Here is a 23940-nt window from a genome sequence, read left to right on the forward strand (position 1 = left end):
CTCTTTTTAATGTTGGTGTTGGAAGACAGGACAGCACACATGCCTTGTAAGCTGTGCTGTCTCATTGTGGCAGATAGGCTCTAAGATGGTTCCCCAACTTTGGTATCTGTACCTTTTTGTAACCCACACCATTTGAGCGTCCCTGCAGACTGTGACTTGCTTCTAGGCGACAGAATATGGCAAAAGTGATAGGATGTCCTCCTGTGATTGGACTACACTGTTTAAGACTCCATCCTGCTAGCCAGCTCCCTCTAGAGACTCTCTTTGCTGGCTTGATGGAGTAGGGTGCCATGTTGAAACCTCCCACTTGGCAAAAACAGCCAGTGGCCACCAGGATCTGAGGGAGCCTTCAACTGAGACCCAGCAAGAGGCAGGTGCCCTTAGTTCCACAACCGCAAGGAAATGAATTCTCTCACTGGAACATAAAACTGGTTTAAACCATTATCAGTCATTCATATCTCAGGGTCCATGAAGGATTTAAGAAGAGGTTTGGTAAAAAGGTGGACCAAAGATTCTGACCTTGAAGGGGATGACTGCTCATATTTGAGGGTGGATGTGTGACAGGGAAGCTTGGCTGGAGACAGACTTCTCTATCATCACTGTTTTGCCCAGATCTTGGCCATATTAAATGTCTCCTGTACTTGTTGCTTGTACGCTTCATGTCTTAAGAATGATCTGATGGGGAGAGGTGTGTATATTCTCCTGAGGGAGAAATAAGAAGGATAGAACTCAGCTACAGAGACACTGAAAAACTCTCTACATTGATGCTAACGACGGTAGCATGCAGGCAAAACCAGACAAGGCAAATCAGGGGCAGCGGGTAGGCCTCGTGGTAACTGAGCCCACGGGAAATTTGCATCCTCGCTGAGCTGAGCTCACCTTTCCCCTGCAGCCCCAGTATCCGCCTTGTGAGCGAACTCTGACTCAGATGCAGAGCCTGAGCACTCTTCTCACGTCCCCAGGAAAGGTCTAAAGAGGGACTGTGTGCGGGGGTAGGGAGGAGGCCAGGGACCAAGGTGCAAGGCACAGGGGTGGTGACCCGAGTGGCCGAAACGCGGCCAGGGCTCTCAGCCTTCTTCATGCTGCTCTTCGTCCTGCCGTGCCTTCTGGGAATCCTGGCCAACGGCTCGTTGTGCTGGTGCTGGGCCGGGAAAGGCTGCGGCGGGGGAGGCTGCCTCCCTCTGGCATGATCATCCTGAGCTTGGGCGCCTCCCGCTTCTGCCTGCAGTGGGTTGGAACGGTGAACAGCTTCTACTGGTCGAGTACAGCAGAGGTCCTGCACGGCAGTTCTTTGGTCTCCATTGGGACTTCCTGAACTCAGCCACCTTCTGGTTCAGCTCCTGGCACAGTGTCCTCTTCTGCATGAAGATCACTAACTTCACCCACCCCACCTTCCTCTGGCTCAAGTGGAGGTTCCCAGGGTCAGTGCCCTGGCTCCTCATGGCTCCTCTCCTGATCTCCTTCATCATCACTCTGCTCTTCTTTTGGGGAAACTGTGCTGTGTGTGAAGGATTCTTAATTAGAAAGTTTCCTGGGAACATGACCTTCAGACAGTGGAGCAGGACACTGGAAGTTCACTACTTCTTGCCCCTGAAGCTGATCACCCGGTTAGTTCCTTGCTCTGTTTTTCTGGTCTCAGTTGCGCTGTTGATTAATTCTCTGAGGAGGCACACACCGGGAGGATGCGGCTCAGCGCCCACAGGCCACAGGACCCCAGTGCCCAGGCTCACACCAGAGCTCTGAAGTCGCTCGTCTCCTTCCTCATTCCTGGTGCTCTGTCCCTCGCATCCCTGGTCATCGATGCTGCAGGTTTCTTCTCAGAGAGTGACTGGTACTGGCCGTGGCAGATTTTAATCTACCTGTGCATGTCTGTCCATCCGTTTTTCCTCATCTCCAGCAACCTCAGGCTTCGAGGGGTGTGCAGACAGCTACTGCTGCTGGCCAGGGGCTTCTGGGTGGCCTAGGTGGCACGGTCTCCTTACCCAGACCCCCGGAAGAGACTCAGGGAGGGTGACGGAACCTGTGCCCACTAACATGGAGATAGCTTCCGAGGCAGGTACCTACTGGATTCTACTCTGGGCTTCCTCCGTTGGGAAGGAGAGGAGGGGAGTCAACTCTGGGGATTCTCTGAGCGAGATTCCTTCCTTGGGACACTGTCAAATGGGGACCCACAGGTCCCAGAGAGCCAGTATTGTCCAGAAGTTCAGAATATAAAATTTTGTCTGTTCTCTATTTCGTGTCCCCTCTGTTATGTGGCAGCTTCCAGTTAAAGAGTCCTGATTAACAGTACATGTGATCTCAACAGCCTCCCAGGGGATGAAGAGAAAATGTGTCTGTGGCTGAACTGGGATGTGGATGGGGAAGAAGCAGGTCTCTTGAGGATAATGTGTTGGTTACCATGAGAGCCCTGGAGGACAGTAGTTGGGGCCGACAGTGGTCTGGGCTGTGATGTCGCATAGCCCTCCCTTCTGTGCGGATTCTTTTTCTTTCAGCACACTTGGATAATTTGGTTTTAATTTTATGAAGACTCCTGGAAAGTTTCTTTACACAAACCCATCTCTTTTCTTGTTATTATTTCCACTGTTCTGCTTTCAGTTTTCCCCCCTCTAAAGTCTCAGTGGCAGCCAGACATTTTCCATGTTTATTCTTCTTAAGAATCACACATTGTGATTTTCTCTGTCTTCAAATTGTCTCTGGAACTTTTTTTTCTTCCTTAAGCAAAAGTCACAAAGTCACATGTAATTTGAATAAACATGTACTTCTAGTTCTGAAAAACAAAGACTCAAGAGTTTCACTTAGTTTGCATCCCAAAACCATTTAACCTCTTAATTTTTTTTTTTTTTTTAAGAGAGAGAGAGCATGTGTGCGCAAGCAGGGGATGGGCAAAGAGAGAGCACGAGAGAGAATCCCAATCTAATCTCCACTGATTTAAAATGCTACCTTTTATCATGACTAAATTCCTATATATATTGGGGTACTTCCTTTCTGTTCCGTTTTGCTACTGTGCTACTTTGGTATAATCATGTGCCAGTACCACAGCATTTTGACTATTTTAGGTTTATGATATTTGAATGACTGGTGAACTAGTCTTTCTTCATTAATCTTTTCTAACTTTCTTGGCTATAGTAGTGTCTAGTCCCAAACAATTCCTTTTTAAGAAAATTATGTTGGATACTATTAACTGTATAATTCAACATGAGGAGAAATACATATCCATGATGTCGAGTCTTCTATTCAAGAATATGGTATGCTTTTCCATTTATTCAAGATTATTCAAGATTTATTCAGTCAGTTAAGTGTCTGACTCTTGATCTGACATCAGGTCATGATCTCACAACTGATTGTGAGATGGAGCTCCGTGTTGGGCCCCGAATTGGGCTCTGAGTTTGGTGTGGAGCCTACTTAAGATTCTCTCCCTCCCTCTCGCTGTGTCCCTCCCCACATGCTCTTCCCTCCCCCCCCAAAACAAAACAAAATAAAAAACTATTCAAGATTTCTTTGATTACTTTCAGTAGTGTTTTAATTTTTTAAAATACAGGTCTTACACAACGTGATGTGAATTCTTTTAGGTGTAATTAACCCTTTATGCCTTAGTTTCCTGACATATTCACCGAGGTGATAGCAGCTGTCTCAGAGTAATTGCGAAGATTGATGTAGGCAGTATATGTGCACGACACATTAGTATTGATCGTAACTTGTTAAGAGTAATTCTAGTGTTGCATAGTTAATATTATTTAAAAAATTATACTCTGTATCTGCATCAGCACAAAAAGAGTAGAGAAACCTGAGTATGGCAAGGACGTTTCTAGCCACCAGGAAAGACCAGTGTTTCTGTTTCTTTCTTTGACTCCTCTTGTTTTGTTTTTTTCTCATTCTTTAAATTTTTTTTTAACTGCTAAATTAGGCCAACACGGTAAGTGTGAGTGAGCTAAAGAAAAACCGTCTGTGGTGGCTAAGAAATCACTGAGAAGGGCCTCTGATGCTGAAGGAGGCCACCAGAGGCTCACTAGGGGGTGTGACTCTGAGAATAGTTCAGTTAAGTAGCTTTTTTTGGTTAAGTTTTTATTTAAATTCCAGCTAGTTAACACACAGTGTAATATTATTAGCTTCAGGTGTACAATATAGCGTTCTATCTTCCATACATCACCTGGTGATCATCGCAACAAGTGCCCTCCTTAGTCCCCATCACCCACTTCACCTCCCCTACCCCCCACCTCCCCTCTGGTAACCATCAGTTTGTTTTCTGTAATTAAGAGTCTGTTTGTTGGTTTGTTTCTTTCTCTTTTTACTCCTTTGTTCATTTGTTGTTTCTTTTTTTTAATTACAAAATTTTACTTTTTTTAGTTGTGCAAACAGGGTACATGTTTAAGAGGGCTGATGGAGGGCGCCTGGGTGGTTCAGGTCGTTAAGCATCCGACTCTTATTTTCAGCTCAGGTCATGGTCTCACAGTTTGTGAGTTCGAGCCCTGCCTCGGCTCTGCGTTGGCAGACAGTATGGAGCCTGCTTGGGATTCCCTCTCCCTCCCTCTCTCCCTCTCCCTCTCCCTCTGTCTCTCCCTCTCCCTCTGTCTCTCCCTCTCCCTCTCTCTCTCCTCCCCTCCCTCTCCCTCTCCCTCTCCCCCTCCCTCCTCTTCTCTCTGCCCATCCCCTGCTCATGCATATATGTGCACTTTCTCTCTCTCAAAATAAATAAATAAACTTAAAAAAAAAAAGAGGGCTGATGGTGAGAGAGTGTCATCACCCCATACATTTAAAAGATAAATGAGCAGGACATTACAGACTGTACTTGGTTATGGGTACCCCCTCCCCGCCAAATCTCCCTGGATTGAAATGAGCTCATCTGCTGATGGGCAGATGGGCTATATTTGCTGACATCCTGGGTTAGCTTTCTGCCACACTGACAGAGACTCTCAGGACACACAGTTCACGCTCCTGGCTGGGAATCCACCCTGAGGGAGAAGGTAAGCAGACACCGACACGGCTGGGCCAGCCTGGCCCTCGTTCCTCTGGCAGTGTCCACACCGAGCATCAGAGCATTTGTAGAAGGTGGTCACCACCTCGTCTGCAGAGTGGGTCTGAAGCTGCACGAAATAGGCACATGGGTGTTCGCAGTTAGGATGTGACTCTGCAGGAGAGTCAACATTCTTCCAGGCAGCTGCTCCACACGCATATCCTCCACTGATTTCAGCTTTGGATTCCTCCGATTTTTTACCTTGCGGGTGATGTGCATGTAGGGGCAGGTGTCGCAGGCGAACTGGTAGCGGTGCTGTCCTCCTGCATGATGGGTCCATTGCCGTGGCTGGGGCAGAAGCAGCCTGGTGGCCGACTGCCGTTCAGGGCGTCCGCGGCCCGTGCGGCCTCTGGGTACTGACACTGAGCCCATCTCAAGCCCACTGTTTTGTTTCTTAAATTCCCCATATGAGTGTATTCATGTTATTTGTCTCTCTCTGACTGACTTATTTCACTTAGTACTTAAGTAGCTTTTGACATCAGCTAAGGGAGGCAAAAAAAAAAAAAAAAAACTATTTTGTTTTTTCTTTGAAGACATAAAGGGGAAAGAAGAAAACCATAAAGGGAATAGTAAGAGTTACTAAATATTAGCTGTTATCGTTAAACTTTATTCTATATTATGTGCTGTCATGTTGCTATATTGAGCTGTTCTATTGAGGAAAGAAACGAAAAGACTAAGAAAATGTACTGGAGACCAGATTGAATCAATGAGAAATCAGATTGGTTGCCGGACCTTGGACCATGTGCTAGGCCTTCCACAGCCCTCTTCTGGTAGGTAGTGCTTCCTAAAGGACAATCCTGTTCTGTGGTATTAGCAAAGCTTAGCTAAAACCCATCTTATCAACCAGTGGCAAATATCACAGCTCACTACTAAAGATTTTATGAAAGAAATTTTGTAAAATTTAAAAACACAACGCCAAAAAATATATGTCAGGATGTGTTAACCTTTTGGGGGGCTGCAGACTGTTTGCGAATGTATTTGATTGGCAGATATTTTTGGAGTGCCTACCTGTAGGCAGCTCTCTGTGCTGAAGATAAAGTAGTGAGCCTTGTAGATGTCATTTCTGTCCCCATGGTGTTTACGATCTTGTGGGGAGTCAAGGGCCAGGTGTCTATTCCTATAAACGAGCACATCATTACAAATCCCTCAGGAGGTGATAACACTGTGGATGGGATGTCATTTGAACACACAGTTCCAGGTGCCTGTAGACCCGGAAACCTGTCCGTGAGTTCCAGGCTAAGGATTCTGCTCTCTTGTGGTATTCCTGGTCGTGTGATTGTGTGAAGCAAAGAGTGCTGTACTCTTTGTACAGGGAAGGTTTTTGTTTTGGATGGAAGAGATTAGTTTAGTGCTGTCCTGGCAAAGCAGGGAGGTCTTGCCATAGGGATCCTCTACCATGTAAATTCCCAGGTCTGCTCAGAATGGCCACAGAACAATGTTCCCTCATGCCCATTTACTCCCTCCTTTGACTCTGAGTGACTCTAGAAATACTCTACTAATAGAGTTACCACCTTGGAACTGGGTTTTGCTCTCTTAGACTTCATGCATTGATTTGTTCTCCATGAAAAAAGATAAAGTATCAAGGCTTTGCCAGGCTAGTGCCTTTGGTGAGGCTCATACCTGTTTTGTGAGTCAGTGTTAGAAAAGCAAACTCCAGATCCCTCCTTAACCAGGATGGGACCTGTCTAACCAGAGTGTTGCCTCTTGAGACATGGCCTGAAATCAGAAAAGCAGGGTTGTTATCAGAGGTGACGGTTACAGAAACACCAAGTAAGGTCTGTTTATTTTTGCTCAGTCTTCAGAGTGTTACTCAGATGGCATGGTTATCTTTTTTTTTTTAAAAAAAATAAAAGGGGGTGCCTGGATGGCTCAGTCAGTTGAGCGGCCAACTTCGGCTCAGGTCGTGATCTTGCGGTTCTTGAGTTTGAGCCCCGTGTCGGGCTCTGTGCTGACAGCTCGGAGCCTGGAGCCTGCTTCAGATTCTGTGTCTCCCTCTCTCTCTGCCCCTCCCCCGCTCCTGCTCTGTCTCTCTCTCTCTCTCTGTCAAAAATAAATAAACATTAAGAAAAAATTAAAAAAAAAAAAAGGAAAGCAGAAGGCACTTTACAGTTATACCCTTCGTTCAAGTCTCAACCTCAAGATGTATTCACTTTTAACATTCCCTTGTGCTTTAAAAAACTTCTGGTCTGGGGCACCTGGGTGGTGCAGTCAATTAAGCGTCCGACTTCAGCCAGGTCACGATCTCGCAGTCCGTGAGTTCGAGCCCCGTGTCAGGCTCTGGGCTGATGGCTCAGAGCCTGGAGCCTGTTTCCGATTCTCTGTCTTCCTCTCTCTCTGCCCCTCCCCCGTTCGTGCTCTGTCTCTCTCTGTCCCAAAAATAAATAAACGTTGAAAAAAAAATTAAAAAAAAAAAAAAACAACTTCTGGTCTATATTCTTCCCAATTCTTTGGTCTTTGAAACCTGCCTTATCTACCTGGTCTGCGAAGTCTGCCCGAATGAGAGGAAGTTGAATTACAAAAAATTGTTTCACTTACTGCCTCTAGTTAAGCGCTAAATAGAGACTTTGTCAGACAAAAAGAAGACAAAGTTTGTGCTATTTGTTTTGTCTCAGGACTAACAGTCCTGTGCAGAGGAAAAGGACAGCTTCTGGAATACGTATCACATGTGTCAATGCCCCATATTAGAAACTCTGCTATCTTTTCACAGCCTCTAAAGCACGTTCCTTGGCCTTGTTTTCAAAGCCCTACCAAACCCTCTTTCCAGCCTCACTTCCGCCTCATTACTCCTCAGAATGAAGTCTTTGCTCTAACCAAACTGGTTTGCTCACTCTTTCCCAGACAGACCTCAGTTTTTTCTACCTCTTCACTTGGTTTCTATGGTTCCTCCACTCACCAAAAATGAACCTATCTTTCGACTCCCTCAACTGTCCAAATTCAACCATTTCCTAAAGCCCCATTTAATTTTTTCTTCCACTTCAATCCCTTTGCAAACTACCCAGATTTTTTCCCCCTTCATGGGGTAATTTCATGAATTCCATGGGTTTTTTGAACCTGCATCTTGTATTGGGTAATTAAGCAAATATCTCCTTAGTTGTGTTTTTTGCATTGTTGGATTACGTTGTGATTTCTTTTTTTCTTTTTTGGCACGTATCTCTTATCTTTTCAAATAGTCTCCCGGTTGGGAGGAATGCTCTCCTGTTGACTTCGTGTGTCTCTTGCAGCACCTGGCACGGCGTATGGCACACAAATCTATTCGCCTATTGATATTTCTTTCTGAGACCTGCATCGTGTCCCAGGCCCATGATGCTCTCTGCTCTTGAGAGGAGGAGGTTGGGATGATAAGTGTTGTGAGGAAGGGCTTCAGGCTGGGCACGGAGGAGGTGTTCATTAAAAGTGGTGTTTGGTGGGGTGCCTGGGTGGCTCAGTCACTTGAGCGCACTACTTCAGCTCAGGTCATGATCTCACGGTTTGAGTTTGAGCCCCGTGTCGGGCTCTGTGCTGACAGCTCAGAGCCTGGAGCCTGCTTCCGATTCTGTGTCTCCCTCTCTCTCTGCCTCTCCCCTGCTCATGCTCTTGTCTCTGTCTCAAAAATAAAGATAAACATTAAAAAAAAAATAAAAAATAAAAGTGGTGTTTGGTGATTGACTGCAGATGGCAAAGTTGACATTTAGGCCAGTGGTGAAAGTGGCCTTGGGCATTATATGCTCATGTTCACACAGTCAGTGGATGTGTAACATTTCTGATGGGTGTAAACTGCTTTTGAATCTTGTTGAGAACAGCCAGAGCTACAAAGATTTCAGAACTTAAGTCACTGCTTATATATGCCTTCAAAAACAAAGAGTACATTTTACACACACACACACACACACACACACACACACACACACACACAGTTGCACAAATGCTTTATCCCTTAGTACAAGCTTTGCTGTCCTTAGAAGACAGCCTTCTCTTTTCCACTTTTGAGTTCGTCTGTATCTGTCTGTAACACAACTGAGTTCCTACCCCGAATTCATCTCTGGGCGTCAGCAGCACTACTGTGCTAAAGCCCACCCTTACAGCCTGCTATGTATGATGTCCACATGGGCCATGTGGTCAGCACATGTACCCACGGGTGGGCAGGTACATCATGACCACTGTCTCCACCACGGAACTCACTAGGCCTATAAGCCAAGAGACCACTGCTATGGAGCACAGGGGGGCACAGACAGCCATGTAGTGGCCATAGGCCATAGCAGCCAGCAGCAGGAACTCAGTACCCCCCAGGGCCAGTGAGAAGAAGAGCTGAGTCCCACATTGGGTGAAGGAGATGGTCTTCTTCTCCAGGAGGAAGTGCACCAGCATCTGGGGGACCCCACTAGAGGTGTGGCAGATGTCCACCACTGAGAGGTTGCAGAGGAAGAAGTACATGGGCAGGTGCAGCCGCGCGTCCAGCCCGATCAGGAGGATGATGAGCCTGTTGCTCAGCAGGGTCAGCAGATAGGCGGCCGCAAACAGGACAAAGAGTCCAGCCTGGGTCTGCCTGTCCCTGGAGAGCCCCAGGAGGAGAAACTCACTTTCCCAGGTCAGGTTGTCCCTCCTCATGGAGCAGGGGGGCCAGGCTGCTGGGAGAGGAGGTGGCTTAGAGAAGCCAGAATCAATGAGAATTTGCAACAAAGGGCTTTCTGTGGGACTGCAAGAACTTGTACATTTTCCCCATTAGACTCTGAACTTCTTCAAATCATGGATCTTTTATGATTTTTCTTTTCATGCAAAGATTCCTAAAAAATGTTTCACAGTATGAGTACACAAATAAGAAAAAGTTGAAAGTAGTGGCCTTGAGGATAATTCTCTGATCCTAAGACGTAGGACGTGTGCTCTGGACTTCCTCCTTGTCATTACTCCTCACGCTGGAGCTCGTGGTTCTTCCTGTTTCTCCCATAAGCCAGGCTGCGTCAGTGATAGAGAACATCACTCACTTGGTTCTCAGTGTACTGATTAATCAGGCTTATTCCTAGGTTGATAAGATCAGGACCTCATTGTACAATATTATGCTCACTGTAATTATGTCCCAACTTCTTGAGATGATGCTATTTCCTTGGTGAAATGCTGGCATTTATTTGAATGTTAAAGTAAGTGGTTTATAAAAGATGAATGTATATATCACTCACTTGCAACCAGAGCGTTTGGAACCTGATGGTGCCCACAGATGAAGTCAGTAAGGGAGTGCCTCTGAAGCCCTTTGAACTTTGTTATGTGTAAATCCTTCTGTGACAGCAGAGACAGGTGTGCCCTTGGAACACCTCCCTGTTTACTTTGCTGGTCTTTAGCTTCTATCAAAGGGTAAAGATGCTATTTTTTCCCTTAGTACAAATGAAATGTACTAAGCAATTTTATTGCCTTTATTTCTCTGTTTGTTAATAGCAAGTCCCTCTAGCTCCGTTGTCATGTCTACATTACGTGTCTGTGCAACATGGCAGGAAGAGATAGTGCTATTAGGTAGTACAGGGGTGAGGAGAGACCACGGGGACATGGAGAAGAGTCCGCTGCTGGAAAAGCCCATTTGAGTGCCCACTGGGGAAGCTTGAGAAGGAAGGGAAACTCCAGGCTCTAGGGTTTGACTGTGAAAATCCCACAGGACTCACGGTGGCCACACATCGAGATCACCTGGCACACTCGGAAGACTCCAAAGGCCCATGCCGTACTCCAAAGCAATTAAATCACAGTCTCCAGATATTAGTATGTCCGTACCTTTTCACGTTTCTCAAACGAACAAAATGTGGAGCTAAATTTGAGAACCACTGCTTTAGTTGGGACCTTTTAATCTTATTTTTGAAGACTCAATACATGTTCTTCTGGGGAGAGGAATATGTTTTGAGATAAACCTAGAAGGGTTTTTGAGGAGGAAGGAACTTTTGGGCTGAGCTTCTCATTCTTTGAAAAAGTTGAGGCCAAGAGAGTATAAATAATTTGCCTCAAATTCCACTGAATCAGTGAAAACGTGATCCTTGATAGCTTGCCTTTTTGTGTGTTGGGTCTTCCCTTAGTCTTACTTCCTTAGGTCTTGTCCCCAAACGATGTTTCAGAATATTTTAGACCCAGGGAAGTAGTAGTAAATATCCAATGAGATATTAGGTAGTACAATGAGATAATGTGTGGGAAAGCCCTCATAAATTTCAGAGCATTATCTAACTGAAAAGGATCTGTATCACAGATATGAAAGATGGGTCATAGAATGCAATGAAACGGAAATGAAAACAATTCAACCCAAGTTTTTCTAACAAGGCTTGAAGATAGAGCTCAAGGGTGGATGGGGGTGAAAAGGGCAACGCAGGTGGACACCACCCTCTGTCTCTCCTACCTGGTTGGAACCTACTCCTTTCGTTCTTTCAGTCCTTCTGTGACCAGAAGGTGTCACTGTGGAAAATGCTAAGAACAGAGACTGGCTTTGGCAGGGCACCCTGCTGGTTTTCTGAGCCCTGCACCTGGGATAGAGCCCCAGTTTTCCACAGAACCTATTTCCTTCGTCAGTGCAGTAAGCAGCCAAATGTTACTCCCCTGATGCGGTTCCTGAGTGCCCAGAACAGCAACTAAAACTCTCCCCATGGAAGGGAATAAAATGCAAAACAAGAGAGAACACAGAAATGACAGAAAAACTGGAAGGAACTTTCAGGATCATCATTTCAACCTTGTCATTTTACAAATGAGGACACTGAGGCTCAGGAACAGAAGGGGTTTGTGTGAGCAAAGCCAGGAGCAGGGCTGGAACTGGATGTGGAATCGGAGGACCACGTTCCCATGTTCTTCCCTCTACATCATATTGTGTTATCATGTGGAGCACACAGTGTATCACAGCAGCTAGTGGGGAGCAGCATCACTGCAAATGATGTGTGGGACAGGTGAGATTTATGGGGGAGGGCAGTCAGGCAAGGTGTGATGTTTTAGGATGCGGCTCCCTGGGGACTTCAAGCTGGCACGACGTGATGTAACGTAGGGAAACTGGCTGAAGAGCAGTTTGGAGAGGCAGGCGGGCTGGTGGCCCAGTTCGTTAGGCCAGCTGGCCTCCTTCCATTTCATCCAAGAGGAAAATATTCACCCCCTAGTTTAGTCAGAGTATGGAGCCCACACACCAGGACTCTCAACTTTCTCTGCAGCCAGCAGGTAGAATTAGAAGAGCACCTCCACTGTGCCTGAACTTTTTACTTTCCTTTTATGACTTCTAACAAACTAACTGCTTGAAGGGTAGACACGGTGTTTTCTTGTCGTACCCCTTTCTCATTTCTTTTTTTTTTTAATTTTTTTTAAAAGTTTGTTTTTGAAGGAGAGAGAGAGAGACAGAGCATGAGCGGGGGAGGAGCAGAGAGAGAGGGAGACACAGAATCCGAAGCAGGCTCCCGACGCGGGGCTTGAACTCAGGAACTATGAGGTCATGACCTGAGCCAAAGTCGGATGCCCAACCGACTGGGCCCCCCAGGTGCCTCACCCCTTTCTCATTTCTAATGGAGACTGGCATATAGAGTTGGTCAGCTGGCTGAATGAACATCATAGTGAAGAGTGGTTTTAAAATTCATTCTCTCATCCGTGAGCTCAATATAGAACTTTCCTATTGATGTTTTCAGAGAGTTCACTCTGTAATAGCATCTCAAGAATAGCTCCACTCAGAAGGGTCTCTTGTGGGACCAGTTTTTCCTCCTGATTAGTAAGTGCCCTTCAAATACACTGAGGCTCTCTTGGAAGAGACAGGGCCAGGGGCACATGGGTGGCTCAGTCGGTTGAGCGTCTGACTTTGGCTCAGGTCATGATCTCTTGGTTTGTGAGTTTGAGCCCCCCGTAGGGCTCTCTGTTATCAGCGCAGAGATCTTCCTCCACTTCAGATCTTCTGTTCCCCACCTCTTCCCTGCACCTCCCCCCTCTCTGCACCTTGCCCACTCATGCTCTCTCAAAAATAAACATTAAAAAAAATAAAAATAATAAAGAGACAAGGGCCACATTTTTGTTTTTTAAATTCTAAAAGTCAAACAATAAGGTAAGTAGGAAAATATTTTGGACCTACTACCTTCTTTTTCTAACTTGTAATTTAGTGAATTGGTGTCTTCTTTGGATAAACTAGATGTTTGCCCTCCTGCCACAAACAATACAAGTATTATTCTGTATACAGAAGGTATGTTTTCATTATTAGGATTAGAGGATGTCTTAATAGATTATTGTCCCTACTATATTGTACTTTAATAAAGGATTCTAGCTCAACCTGTAAAGAAGGGACATCATTGCTTTTGGTTGACTCCTTCCAAATTTTAACTGGTTTTATAAAAAAGAACCTCCATATACGAAGCTTGCTCATTCAGTGATCTTGGTGATCATTTTATAGCCTGGCTATGTTAGAAAGTGTGCTAGGATATCTTGCTGCTCAGTGGTAGATGTTCCGTAGATACATGATGAAGATAAAGGAAAATATATTAAATTACAAGTGCTCGTGATTTATTCTTTCTCACTTAAAAAAGAACTCCTGAGGTTTCTTTGCTGTGCAGAATGTAGGCACTGGCCAAAGGGCAGGCAAACACCTAACCATGGAGGCAGTGGAGAAAGGAAAAGATAATTTGTTTATTTGGGGAGAGAACGTAATAGTTACAGGAGGATCTAAAAGTGAGAGTTAAAACATTTTGACTGGAGATGGGGCTGAGTGCCTTATATCTCACATGGGCATGGGAGCAGGGAAGGAGGAAGGCTGATGAAGGCGGCTGGTCGTGGTAGGGGAGAAGGAGGTGGGCAGGGGCTGAGGGAGGGGAAGGAAGCAGAGAGGGTCTTAAATAAAAAAAAAAAAATTGCTGGACATTTCTCCAAAGAAGATCTACACGTGGCCAACAGGCACATGGAAAGATGCTCAGCATCATTAGTCACTAGGGACATCCAAGTTAAAGCAGAGTGGGACATCATTTCCTACCCACTGGGACGGCTGTAATCAAAGAAACAAAACTAAGTGTTGGGAGGATGTGGAGAAGTTGGAGCCCCCCTTCATTGTTGGTGGAAACATATGATGGATCAGCTGTGGTGGCCAACACTTCGGCAGTCCCTCAGAAACGTTAATCATACGGGCGCCTGGGTGGCTCAGTCTGTTGTGCTTCCAACTCTTGATTTTGGCTCAGGTCGTGATCTCACGGCTTTTGAGTTCGAGCCCCACTTGGGGCTTGATGCTGACAGCCGGGAGCTACTCGCGATCCTCTCCCTCTGTCTCTACTTCATTCCCTCTCAAAAACAAACAAACAAACAATCAAACTTAAAAAAAAAGTTAAACACAGAATTGCCATATGATCCAGCAGTTCCATTCCAAGGTATATGCTCCAAAGAATCAAAAGCAAAATTCAAACAAAAATGCTCATGTGGACATATAGCAGCACTATTTTAACTATTAGTTAGAAATAACCCAAACACCCACTACCTGATGAATGGGGAGGCGTGGGGGGGGGGGGGGAAGAAAATGTGTTTGTTTCCATACGGTGGAATATTATCCAGCCATAAAAAGAAACGAAGCACTGTGTTCTGTGCTACAAAACCATTACACTACGTGAAAGAAGGCAGGCACAAAAGGTCACGTATTGTTACGATTCCATTTCTGTTAAAGTGTCTAGAGTGGGAAAATCTATAAAGACAGAAAGCAGATCGGAGGTTCCCAGGGCCTGGGTGGAGGGAGGAACGGAGAGGGACTTGTTAAAGGGTCTGAGGTGCCCTTTTGGGGTGATGAAAATGTTTCGGAACTGGATAGACATAAGGTTGAACAACGTGGTGAATATACTAAATGCCACTGAATTGTATACTTTAAAATGGTACAAATCATGAATCCTGTGTTATGTGAATTTTATCTCAATTAAAAAAAAGTTGTACTAAGAATTTAAAAAGGTACTCCATTCTCCTCCTCTGCAGCTTTTTGGCATTTTCTCAGCAGGTTGATTAGAAGTTTGCATTGTTCTCAGTTTATGGGTTTTTGTTGTTGTTTGTGGGTAAGACCAACCAGATACCTGTAATATTTAGGTAAGAGATGCTTTATTTTAATTTTTAAGTGTTGTTTTAAATACTTTCCTGGACAAACCTAGCACTGTTTCACTTTCTGGGTTAGGATATTGAGAGCTCAGTCACTGATTGTGTATCACCAGAGTGGGGCAAAACTAGAAACAGATTCTTTCCTTGCTGAGTGGCTGGCTCCGCTCCCCTCTGATGGGGTGTGGCATGATAGTCCAGCATGAATTCTGAATACAGCTCTGTTTTGGGAAGAGTATATCCTTAGACCTGAGTGTGTAGAAAGTACATGTTTGAGGTCCCGGATGCTTGACTTGCGGGCCAGCCATTTGCCACCACTGCAAGGCCAAGGGCGTGGAGGCATGCCGAGGGGTGTTCACGTGCCGCACGCACCGTCTAGTCCTGCTTTTCAGGGTTTGTGGGGAGAGTTTCTGTGGCTTTGGCCCCAAGTCCCTTGTGAATTCCCCACCCTACTGAGCTGGGTTGGGCCCAGGCATGTGTGAGTCACAGGGGTGACCTTTGCACCTCTGGCCTAAAGCCCGTTTGATCCTTTGGGCACAGTGAATTTTGTAGATTACAGCTCCCTCCTCCCATCCCTTTTGCAGAAAAGCTTAGACATGTAGTTGTAGATTTTAGAAGGAAATATACTTTCTTGGCCTAAATTTTGTGCACTGTTGTGACTTCTGATTTCATCTTCCTTTCTAATTCATATATGCTGGTATATCTTTTTAATTTATTTTTTCCATTTAGTTTTCCAGTGGGTGTATTTGTAAATTGTAATTCAGATTTTTAGAAGAAGTCAGGGACCAAAAATCGAGTCCAGGGATACAGTCCATTTCCCAGTTCCTCAAAAGATAGTGGTGCAGATTGGGGTCTCCCTACCTGCTCCCTTATAAACACGCATATGCTATGCCAGAGCGCCCACTCCAAGGTCCACGGGCTTCCGAGTGAGGCCTCTTATGACAAAGCTGCGTGCTAAAGTTTTGATTCAGAACTCCTCATCAGAACTCGACTCAGAGCAGCTTTCATCTCGTTGTTCCGTAGACTGTAGATGAGCGTATTCAACATGGGGGTCATCACAACATAAAAGAGCATCACCACCTTGTCCTGCTCGGCTGAGGCTGTGGAGTGGGGCTGCATGTAGATGACCAGGGCCATCCCGTAAGACATGGAGACCACGGTGAGGTGGGAGGCACAGGTCCCGAAGGCCTTGCGGCGTCCCCCAGTGGAGCGGATCCGCAGGATGGCTGCCACGATGTAGGTATAGGACAGTGAGACGAGGCAGCATGGCACCAGCAGCACCACCACGCTGGAGGCCAGTATGACCACCTGGTTGAGGGTGATGTCCACGCAGGCCAGGCGGACGAGTGCCAGCGTCTCACAGGCCACATGGTTCAGCACATGGTGCCCACAGGTAGGCAGACGCATGGTGACCACCGTCTCCACTGTAGAATTCACCAGGCCTACAAGCCAAGAGACAGCTGCCAGGCCTGTGCAGCACCTCGGGCTCATCACTGCCACGTAGCGCAGGGGGTCACAGACAGCCACGTAGCGGTCATAGGCCATAGCGGCCAGCAGCAGGAACTCGGTACCCCCCAGGGCCAGTGAGAAGAAGAGCTGAGTCCCACATTGGGTGAAGGAGATGGTCTTCTTCTCCAGGAGGAAGTGCACCAGCATCTGGGGGACCCCACTAGAGGTGTAGCAGATGTCCACCACTGAGAGGTTGCAGAGGAAGAAGTACATGGGCAGGTGCAGCCGTGCGTCCAGCCCGATCAGGAGGATGATGAGCCCGTTGCCCAGCAGGGTCAGCAGATAGGCGGCCGCAAACAGGACAAAGAGTCCAGCCTGGGTCTGCCTGTCGCTGGAGAGCCCCAGGAGGACAAACTCACTTTCCCAGGTCAGGTTGTCCCTCCTCATGGAGCAGGGGGGCTGGGCTGCTGGGAGAGGAGCAGAGTCAGAGAGGGCAAGTAAAGGTCAGACTTTAGGAGTCAGGGATTAAGCCATGAGCCAGGACTTGAGCCGCAGTAGGGACACCTACCCTCCTGTTCCCTTAACCTAGGTGCTTAGGGAGAATGCAGTGAAAGAGCCGGAGGAAGGGGCACCTGGGTTCTCAACTAGACTGTGAGGTTCTCAGGGTTAAAGTCCCTATTCTGATCATCCTTTTGTGGCTAGGATCCAGCACAGTTACAGTTACATAGGAAATCAGTCACTGTAGAAGGAAAGATAGAGGAAAAAAAGTGGTGGAGAAAGGGTAGAAGGAAAGACAAAAACGAATGTAAAAGAAAAAGAAAAACCAAGGAAGAAAAGTTTGGAAATCGGAAAAGGAGGAAAGAAAGTGGAAGATACGGAGGAGAGCAGGATGTGGTTTTAAGCCACAGCCTCTGTGTGTGCCAGGGACCTGTGCTGGACACCAGACACCTGTCTGTGAGCAAGACTGAAGCAGGAATCCTGCTTTCTTGGTTCTTATAACTTAATCAGGAACACCAAGATTAAATTAATAATTACAAAAATTAATTATAATTGTGCTAAGTGCTTTGAAGAAGAACAAGGTTACTAGTTGGTAAATTAAATTTGTGGCTGTAATTAAATTACCACTGATTATGTCTTCTCAATAATGTGCAATTTACATAGTAAGTTGCAGACATTTATTTAGATGTTCAAGTAAATGATTAACAAAATAATGTAATGAAGGCCTTTGGAAACCAATGATACATATTACTGCTGATACAGACTGACTGAAATCCACTGAATCTTTTGGGAGGAATGAATTCTCCTTTCTCAGCTAAGATTGTGGTGGATTTTCTCCCTTCCAACGTGCTGACTGGCCCCGTGTAAAAACAGATTTAAATGTAATCTGAAGGTGTATTTCCTGTTCTTAAAATAGTTAAGAAATCAATTAACTCAGTTATTAAAAATACTTATTGAGTATATGGAGTACTATGTTTTCAACCACCTTCCGGCATATAATGCCTTTCAACGTTAGGAATTTGTGTTTAGAAAATCAGCAGTGCAAACAGAATCAAATAAGAAACTTTGAAATTGGATCTTGGTAAAATCCGTGACAAACAAGACAACTAAACAGAGGACAAAAGGAATACATCAGTGTTAAGAAAACCAGCTTGGAGCCACAGAATCAAATATAATAGAGCTGAAAGTCATAATCCAATTGAGATGTCCTCTGGCTGGAGACCGTGGCCCGCGAGAGAGCAGGGAACCAGGGTGGAGCAGGCCTCCCTCGCCTTCCCTTCAGCCCTGGTCCCAGAGTGGCTGGAAGGCATCACTGTCGAAACTAAAAATAGAAACTGACTTTAGATTCTCAGGGTTGGTGACCTGGTTGTAGAGCCAGAGGATGGTGGCTGGGTTCTGAGCACCACCCCAGGGAGCCTGTGGCTGCCCACCAAGCTGGGTCCTTGTATCAGCAGAGGAGGTAACTCTGCTCTGATATATGATCTGTAGGCTGCCAGGCATCCAGAATTCTCCCCTTCAGAGTCACTGTCATGGATCCAGATTCCCTTCGGAAGAACCCTGTTACTATATAAGAAAATGAAGCATGTAAGAAGTGAAGGAACCATAGAGATCATGGATTCCATCCATTTCATTTTATGGACAAGGAAGCCAAGGAACAGGAGTAAGGTGGTCGGTCCAGGTATCAGATTTACCTGGGAACCACGCTGGAACCAGATTTAAGTCTACACTGCACATTCTCAGCTCTCCCTGAGCCAGGGAGTGAGGGGTCGGAAGGAAGTTGTGGAAGGCAATGGACTAGGAAGGGAGGCACCTGAGGAATCTTAGATGGGAGGCCCAGGACAGCTCTCTTGCCATGTAGAGAAATACTGTGTAGTGAGTGTGAAAAGCTTTGAATGAGAAATCAAGGGATCCAAGTTCTAGTTTGCCTCTTCCATTAGCTTGCTGTGTGCCCTGGGCAAGTTACTTGACCTCCCTGAGCCTCAGTTTCTTCATTTGAAATGTGGGACAAATAATAATGCCTATTTCACAATATCTTGAGTAAGATCAAATGAAGAAATTAACGTGAATGCGCTTTGTAAAGGACTAAATAAACATAACTGGCTGTTGTTATTACATTCAGCAAGTCCGTTTCACCAAAGTAAATTCTGCCCAAGAGATACGAGGACAAAAAACAATATGAATATGTGCTATAGAGGCCAGAAAGTTAACAGAATATAAATAAACATAAATCCCATTGTAATAAATCCTATTGCCTAAATATTACTTAACTTACTGAAGACCCTGCTTCAGTAAGTGAAAAATTAAGGTCAAGGGTTTGTCTATACCTAGTGGGTAGTACTATGCTCTATGTGCCGGATGAGCTCAATACCTTTTTTTCTTCCAATAAAATTTTGATGCTGCTTTTATTTGTTTATTTATTTAAATTAAAAATTTATTTATTTTTGAGAGACAGAGAGAGAGAGAGAGAGAGGCAGAGACGGAGTGCAAGCGGGGGAGTGGCAGAGAGAGAGGGAGAGACAGAATCCAAATCAGGCTCCAGGCTCTGAGCCATCAGCACAGAGCCTTGATGTGGGGGTCAAACCCATGAGCTGTGAAATCATGACCTGAGCTGAAGTCAGATGCTTAACTGACTGAGCCACCCAGGTGCCCCTTTGATTCTATTTTTAGATGGTGATAAACTTTTTTTTTTTATTAATAGATGGTCTTGTTCTCAGCTTTTTGGGATTAGAGAATTTCATTCCACTTTGCTTGACTTAGTGAACATTTACTGAGCACTGAGTAGTGCCTGTTCTGGTGACAGGTGCTGGGGTAACAGGATATATAATACAGCCCTGTCCCCCTCTCTAAGAACTCAGCCTGGCAGAAGGATAGAGAGGGTGAATTATCATGACTTTTACTAGAGTTTTCAAAGGAAGCTACCAAGTCAGGTAAGTGGAGACAGAGTCAGACTAAGTAACCAGGCAGATATGTAGAAATAATAAAGTAGAAGCGAAGAAGCAACCAGTGCATTTGCTTCTTGAAAAAGTAGATGCAGTTTAAGGTGCACATAGTAAGGAGACTTCTTGGGTGTCAACCTGTATCAATAAACCATCTAAATAACCTTATAAACCACTACCTTTAGAAAAAAAAATTTGTTTTAATGCTTATTCATTATGGAGAGACAGAGAAAGACAGAGCTCGAGCATGGGAGGGGCAGAGAGAGGGGGAGACAAAGAATCCAAAGCAGGCTCCAGGCTCTGAGCTGTCACAGAGCCTGACGCAGGCCTCGAACTCACAAACTGCAAGATCATGACCTGAGCCGAAGTCGGACGCTTAACCAACTGAGCCACCCAGGTACCCTGTAAGCCACTACCTTTTTGAGCCATAGTTTCTTCATCCGCAGAATGAGCAAATTAGGTAGACACCAAGATTTCTCCAGCTCTAAAGATCTGCAGTAAGTGAATAAATATAAGCTATAGTTTGAAGCAATATAAGAGGGAAAAAGAAATTCTTCAGTCTTGAAGAAGAAATGCATAGTAGCTTGTGAGACTATGGACACTAAGATATGATCAGTTACTGGGTTTGGGGATCAAAGCATTCGTATTGCACGTAACTATCTGGGGAGGTGCCACTAAATGAGATCAGCTTGACTTAAAAACCAGAAATTAAGGAAATAGTGAAGGAGCCACACAGAAATGGGAGAACCACTTGGGTTGTCAGGGCTTCTTTCCACAGTCGGGCCCAGGTAATTCCTAGAGTGGGATGACCCTTAACAAGCCTACCTTAGTTCCCCTAAGGATTATGCTTCTTAATGCTTGAGAATATTCACCTTCCTCTTAAAAAAAGAAAAGATAAGCTTATGTGTATGTTTGGTTCTTATAGTAATTGAGCTCTGCCCTTCTGCATTCCTTCGTATGTCCAATATAATGCAAACGTCTTGAGGCCAAGAAAAGAGATTGATCCCTTTTGACCTCTACTCTTCAGTGTTTTCAGTGTATGTCTATCTACTGAGCACTTCAGTTTATACTGTTGCTTAGGTGACTGACCAAGACTGAGGACTCTATTGAGGGGCTTGAAAGCAATGGTTGCATTATCTAGGTCATGGGAAGAATCCTCCATTGGCTCAATCCTCCATGGAAAGAGCTTCCAACTATAATAGTGAGAAAAACACAGGGGAGGATGCCAGGGCTGTCCCGGCTGCTCCCAGGAATTTGGGCTCTGTTCTCTCCTTCTCTTACCCTTCCCTGTGGGGGACTCACCGAGGCTGCTGTGTGCTCATCTCCTGCATGGAATTCCTTTTGGGTGACGAAGTGACACGTTTCTCAGGAAGTCCTTGAAACAGTTGTCCGTCCTGTTCTGGGGGGTGGAGGTTTTACTCTGTCAGCCTCAGCTACTAACTTTTCAGAACCTAAGAATCCCCAGAGGGCAATTACTTGCTTTTGGTGTGTTCCTTTATTCATCTCCGTCCCCAGCTACTTCCCTGCAACCACAGCTCCCCACTCTTCCCAGTTCCCGATGGGATAAGCAATCTGAAAACATTTTATCTCCACTTTTAATTGTCCTTGTAGTTCCCACACTGATGAGCCCTTCTCGGATTTTCGGGTCTTTCACTGCCCTTCAAGTATATGGCATTGTTGGGGACTTTTGGCTGGAGTCAAGAGATAGGAATATTCACTTTGAGTTGTTGGAAAGGGATTGCGATTAATTGGGAAAGAGAAGAGGAACTGTAGTTTCAGAGTCTGAGCTCCTTTCTAAGTGAAGGAGACGGTGCATCTTCTCTCCTCTTCCCACACAGCTGGTTTTAGTGACCAGGGAATGGTAAGATACAGAGTAAAGCCATCCTGTCTGTGGCCTGGAAGCAACTGAGAAATCTCAAGTTCACAGTCATGAAAATATTTCTGTAGACTCCTTAGTGATCTCCAGTATCACATTTCTGTTGAGTTGGGTTTCCTTTGCATATTCTCATACCAGAAGTTTTTCTGGCTTTCACTAAGCTTGATCTCCTGGTTCTGGATAGTCTTCCACAAAGTTTTAATCTCCCTACTGGACTTTCTTAGAAGGAGCAGAGAAAATAATGGGTCAGGATGGGGTTTTATTCCCAGTACATAACTGTTTCTACAGTAATAGAACATAGGTCTTTGGTAAGATGGGAAGAAAAAACAGAGATGTTATTAGCAAGTAAGTCATTAGAATTTGTCTATAATAGTTGATAATATCAATAAGAAAAAGGTTTAAGTAGCTTGAAGAGTTTGTCACTCTAATGACAATGGGCCAATGGGGGACAGTAGTTTTACTTCGTGTTCTTCCCTTAGTTCATCCCTGCTCCTTCCATGGCACAGCACAGCTCAAGACACAGAGGACCTGTGGCTATCCTAACCTCAAGGTCCATTGAAAGCAAAACCTGATCCGACCCTCTGGGTGAGAGTTGTGGCCTCAAGTTGAGGAGGCTGGCGGGGGTAGAAAGATGTCCAAAGGCACCCTGATGGAGAAGAGAAAGAGTGACACCTGACTGGTAGGCTTTGGGATGCATATCAAAGGTAGACTTAGTGCGGTCTGACGTAGGTGACCCAACTATAAAGGAAAAGAACTTAGGGGTACCACCTTCGAGACAACATAGTATGTGATCATCTAATGAAAATATCTGTTTTCTGGTGAAAAAGAAATGCATCTTTCCTGTTTTTCTGAACCCAGATGATATGTAACTGGATGAAAAAATTAGATTGGAAAATTGTAGGTTTGGTATGATTCTACATTGCATAAAATAACATGCATACAGTTGGATGTATATAAATATAGAAACATAGAAAACTGGATGGGGGGTGCCTGGGTGGCTCAGTTGATTGAGCGTCTGACTCTTGATTTTGGCTCAGGTCATGATCTCATGATTTGTGAGACTGAGCCCTGTGTCAGGCTCCGTGCTGAGTGTGAAGCCTGCTTGGGATTCTCTCTCTCCCTCTCTGTCTCCCTCCCCTACTTGTTCTCCCCCCCCTTCTCCCCCCCCTCTTTTTCTCTCTCAAAATAAATAAACATTAAAAAAAGAACTGGAAGGATATTAAAAAATATCAATAGGTTGTTTTGGTAATAGGTTTATAGGTATTTTTATTTTTGTTCATCTATATTTTGAAAAATGTCTAAAATAAACATATTTTTCTAATAAGAATCTCAGTGACATTTGGAAATTATTATTAGATGTAGCCTATTGAGATAGGAATGCTGGGAAATCAACTCACTGGCTCAGGTCTAGCACTACTGAATGGCCTTTGAGTAACAGGGGTAGGTGTTAGGGTAGAAGGAAGATATTACTGTAATTCTGTGTCAGGAAAGTAGATATAATGACAGGTTTTATGTCATTGAGACCATGAAGGGTAGATCTGTAAATATCCTATGGTGGTAGACGCTCTGGACTAGGACAGGACAGTTGTTTTTTTGCTCTAGCTTTAGTATAAATGGCTCTGTGACTTTGGACATGTCATTTGTTTTTTATTTTTTTATGTTTATTTTATTTAAAAAATTTTTTTAATATTTACTTTTGAGAGACAGAGACAGAGTATGAGCAGGGGAGGGGCAGAGAGAGAGGAGACTCAGAATCTGAAGCAGGCTCCAGGCTCTGAGCTGTTAGCATGGAGCCCGACGCGGGACTCGAGCTCACAAACCATGAGATCATGACCTGAGCTGAAGTCAGATGCTTAACCCACCGAGCCACCCAGGTGCTCTTATTTATTTTTTATTTTTATTTTTAGTAGGCTTCGTACCCGGTGTGGAGCCCGATGCAGGACTTGAACTCATGACCCTGAGTTCAAGACCTGAACTGAAATCAAGAGTCAGACGCTCAACTGACTGAGCCACCCAGGCACCTCTGGACATGTCATTTAAATTCCCTGGATTTCAGTTTTGTGATTTGTGAAAAGAGATTGGGTTAGACCTCCAAGGATCCTGCAGTTCTGGAAGTCTCTTTACTAGTGTGGACATTACAGTATTCTGCTTGCATCCTA

General features: G+C 45.1%; 3 protein-coding genes and 1 pseudogene across 3 annotated transcripts; 1 reads left to right on the top strand and 3 right to left on the bottom strand.

The window, feature by feature from the left end:
• Positions 1–781: 781 nt before the first annotated feature.
• On the top strand, positions 782–2800 carry LOC122488350 (taste receptor type 2 member 41-like). Its single transcript, XM_043589648.1, is given in 5 exon segments — positions 782–820; positions 963–1125; positions 1128–1256; positions 1259–1668; positions 1671–2800. Coding segments are annotated over 5 exon segments (1035 nt in total). The 3' UTR covers positions 1965–2800.
• Positions 2801–4723: 1923 nt separating this feature from the next.
• On the bottom strand, positions 4724–5418 carry LOC122488351 (annotated as a pseudogene).
• Positions 5419–9093: 3675 nt separating this feature from the next.
• On the bottom strand, positions 9094–9595 carry LOC122488455 (olfactory receptor 2F1-like). Its single transcript, XM_043589789.1, has one exon. It carries the CDS (start codon positions 9593–9595, stop codon positions 9107–9109), a length of 489 nt encoding a protein of 162 aa, XP_043445724.1. The 3' UTR covers positions 9094–9106.
• Positions 9596–15928: 6333 nt separating this feature from the next.
• On the bottom strand, positions 15929–17079 carry LOC122486499 (olfactory receptor 2F1-like). Its single transcript, XM_043585872.1, has one exon. It carries the CDS (start codon positions 16916–16918, stop codon positions 15977–15979), a length of 942 nt encoding a protein of 313 aa, XP_043441807.1. The 5' UTR covers positions 16919–17079; the 3' UTR covers positions 15929–15976.
• Between the last annotated feature and the right edge of the window lie 6861 nt (positions 17080–23940).

The sequence above is a fragment of the Prionailurus bengalensis genome, chromosome A2 (assembly GCF_016509475.1).
Source record: "Prionailurus bengalensis isolate Pbe53 chromosome A2, Fcat_Pben_1.1_paternal_pri, whole genome shotgun sequence".
Classification (NCBI taxonomy): Eukaryota; Metazoa; Chordata; class Mammalia; order Carnivora; family Felidae; genus Prionailurus; species Prionailurus bengalensis.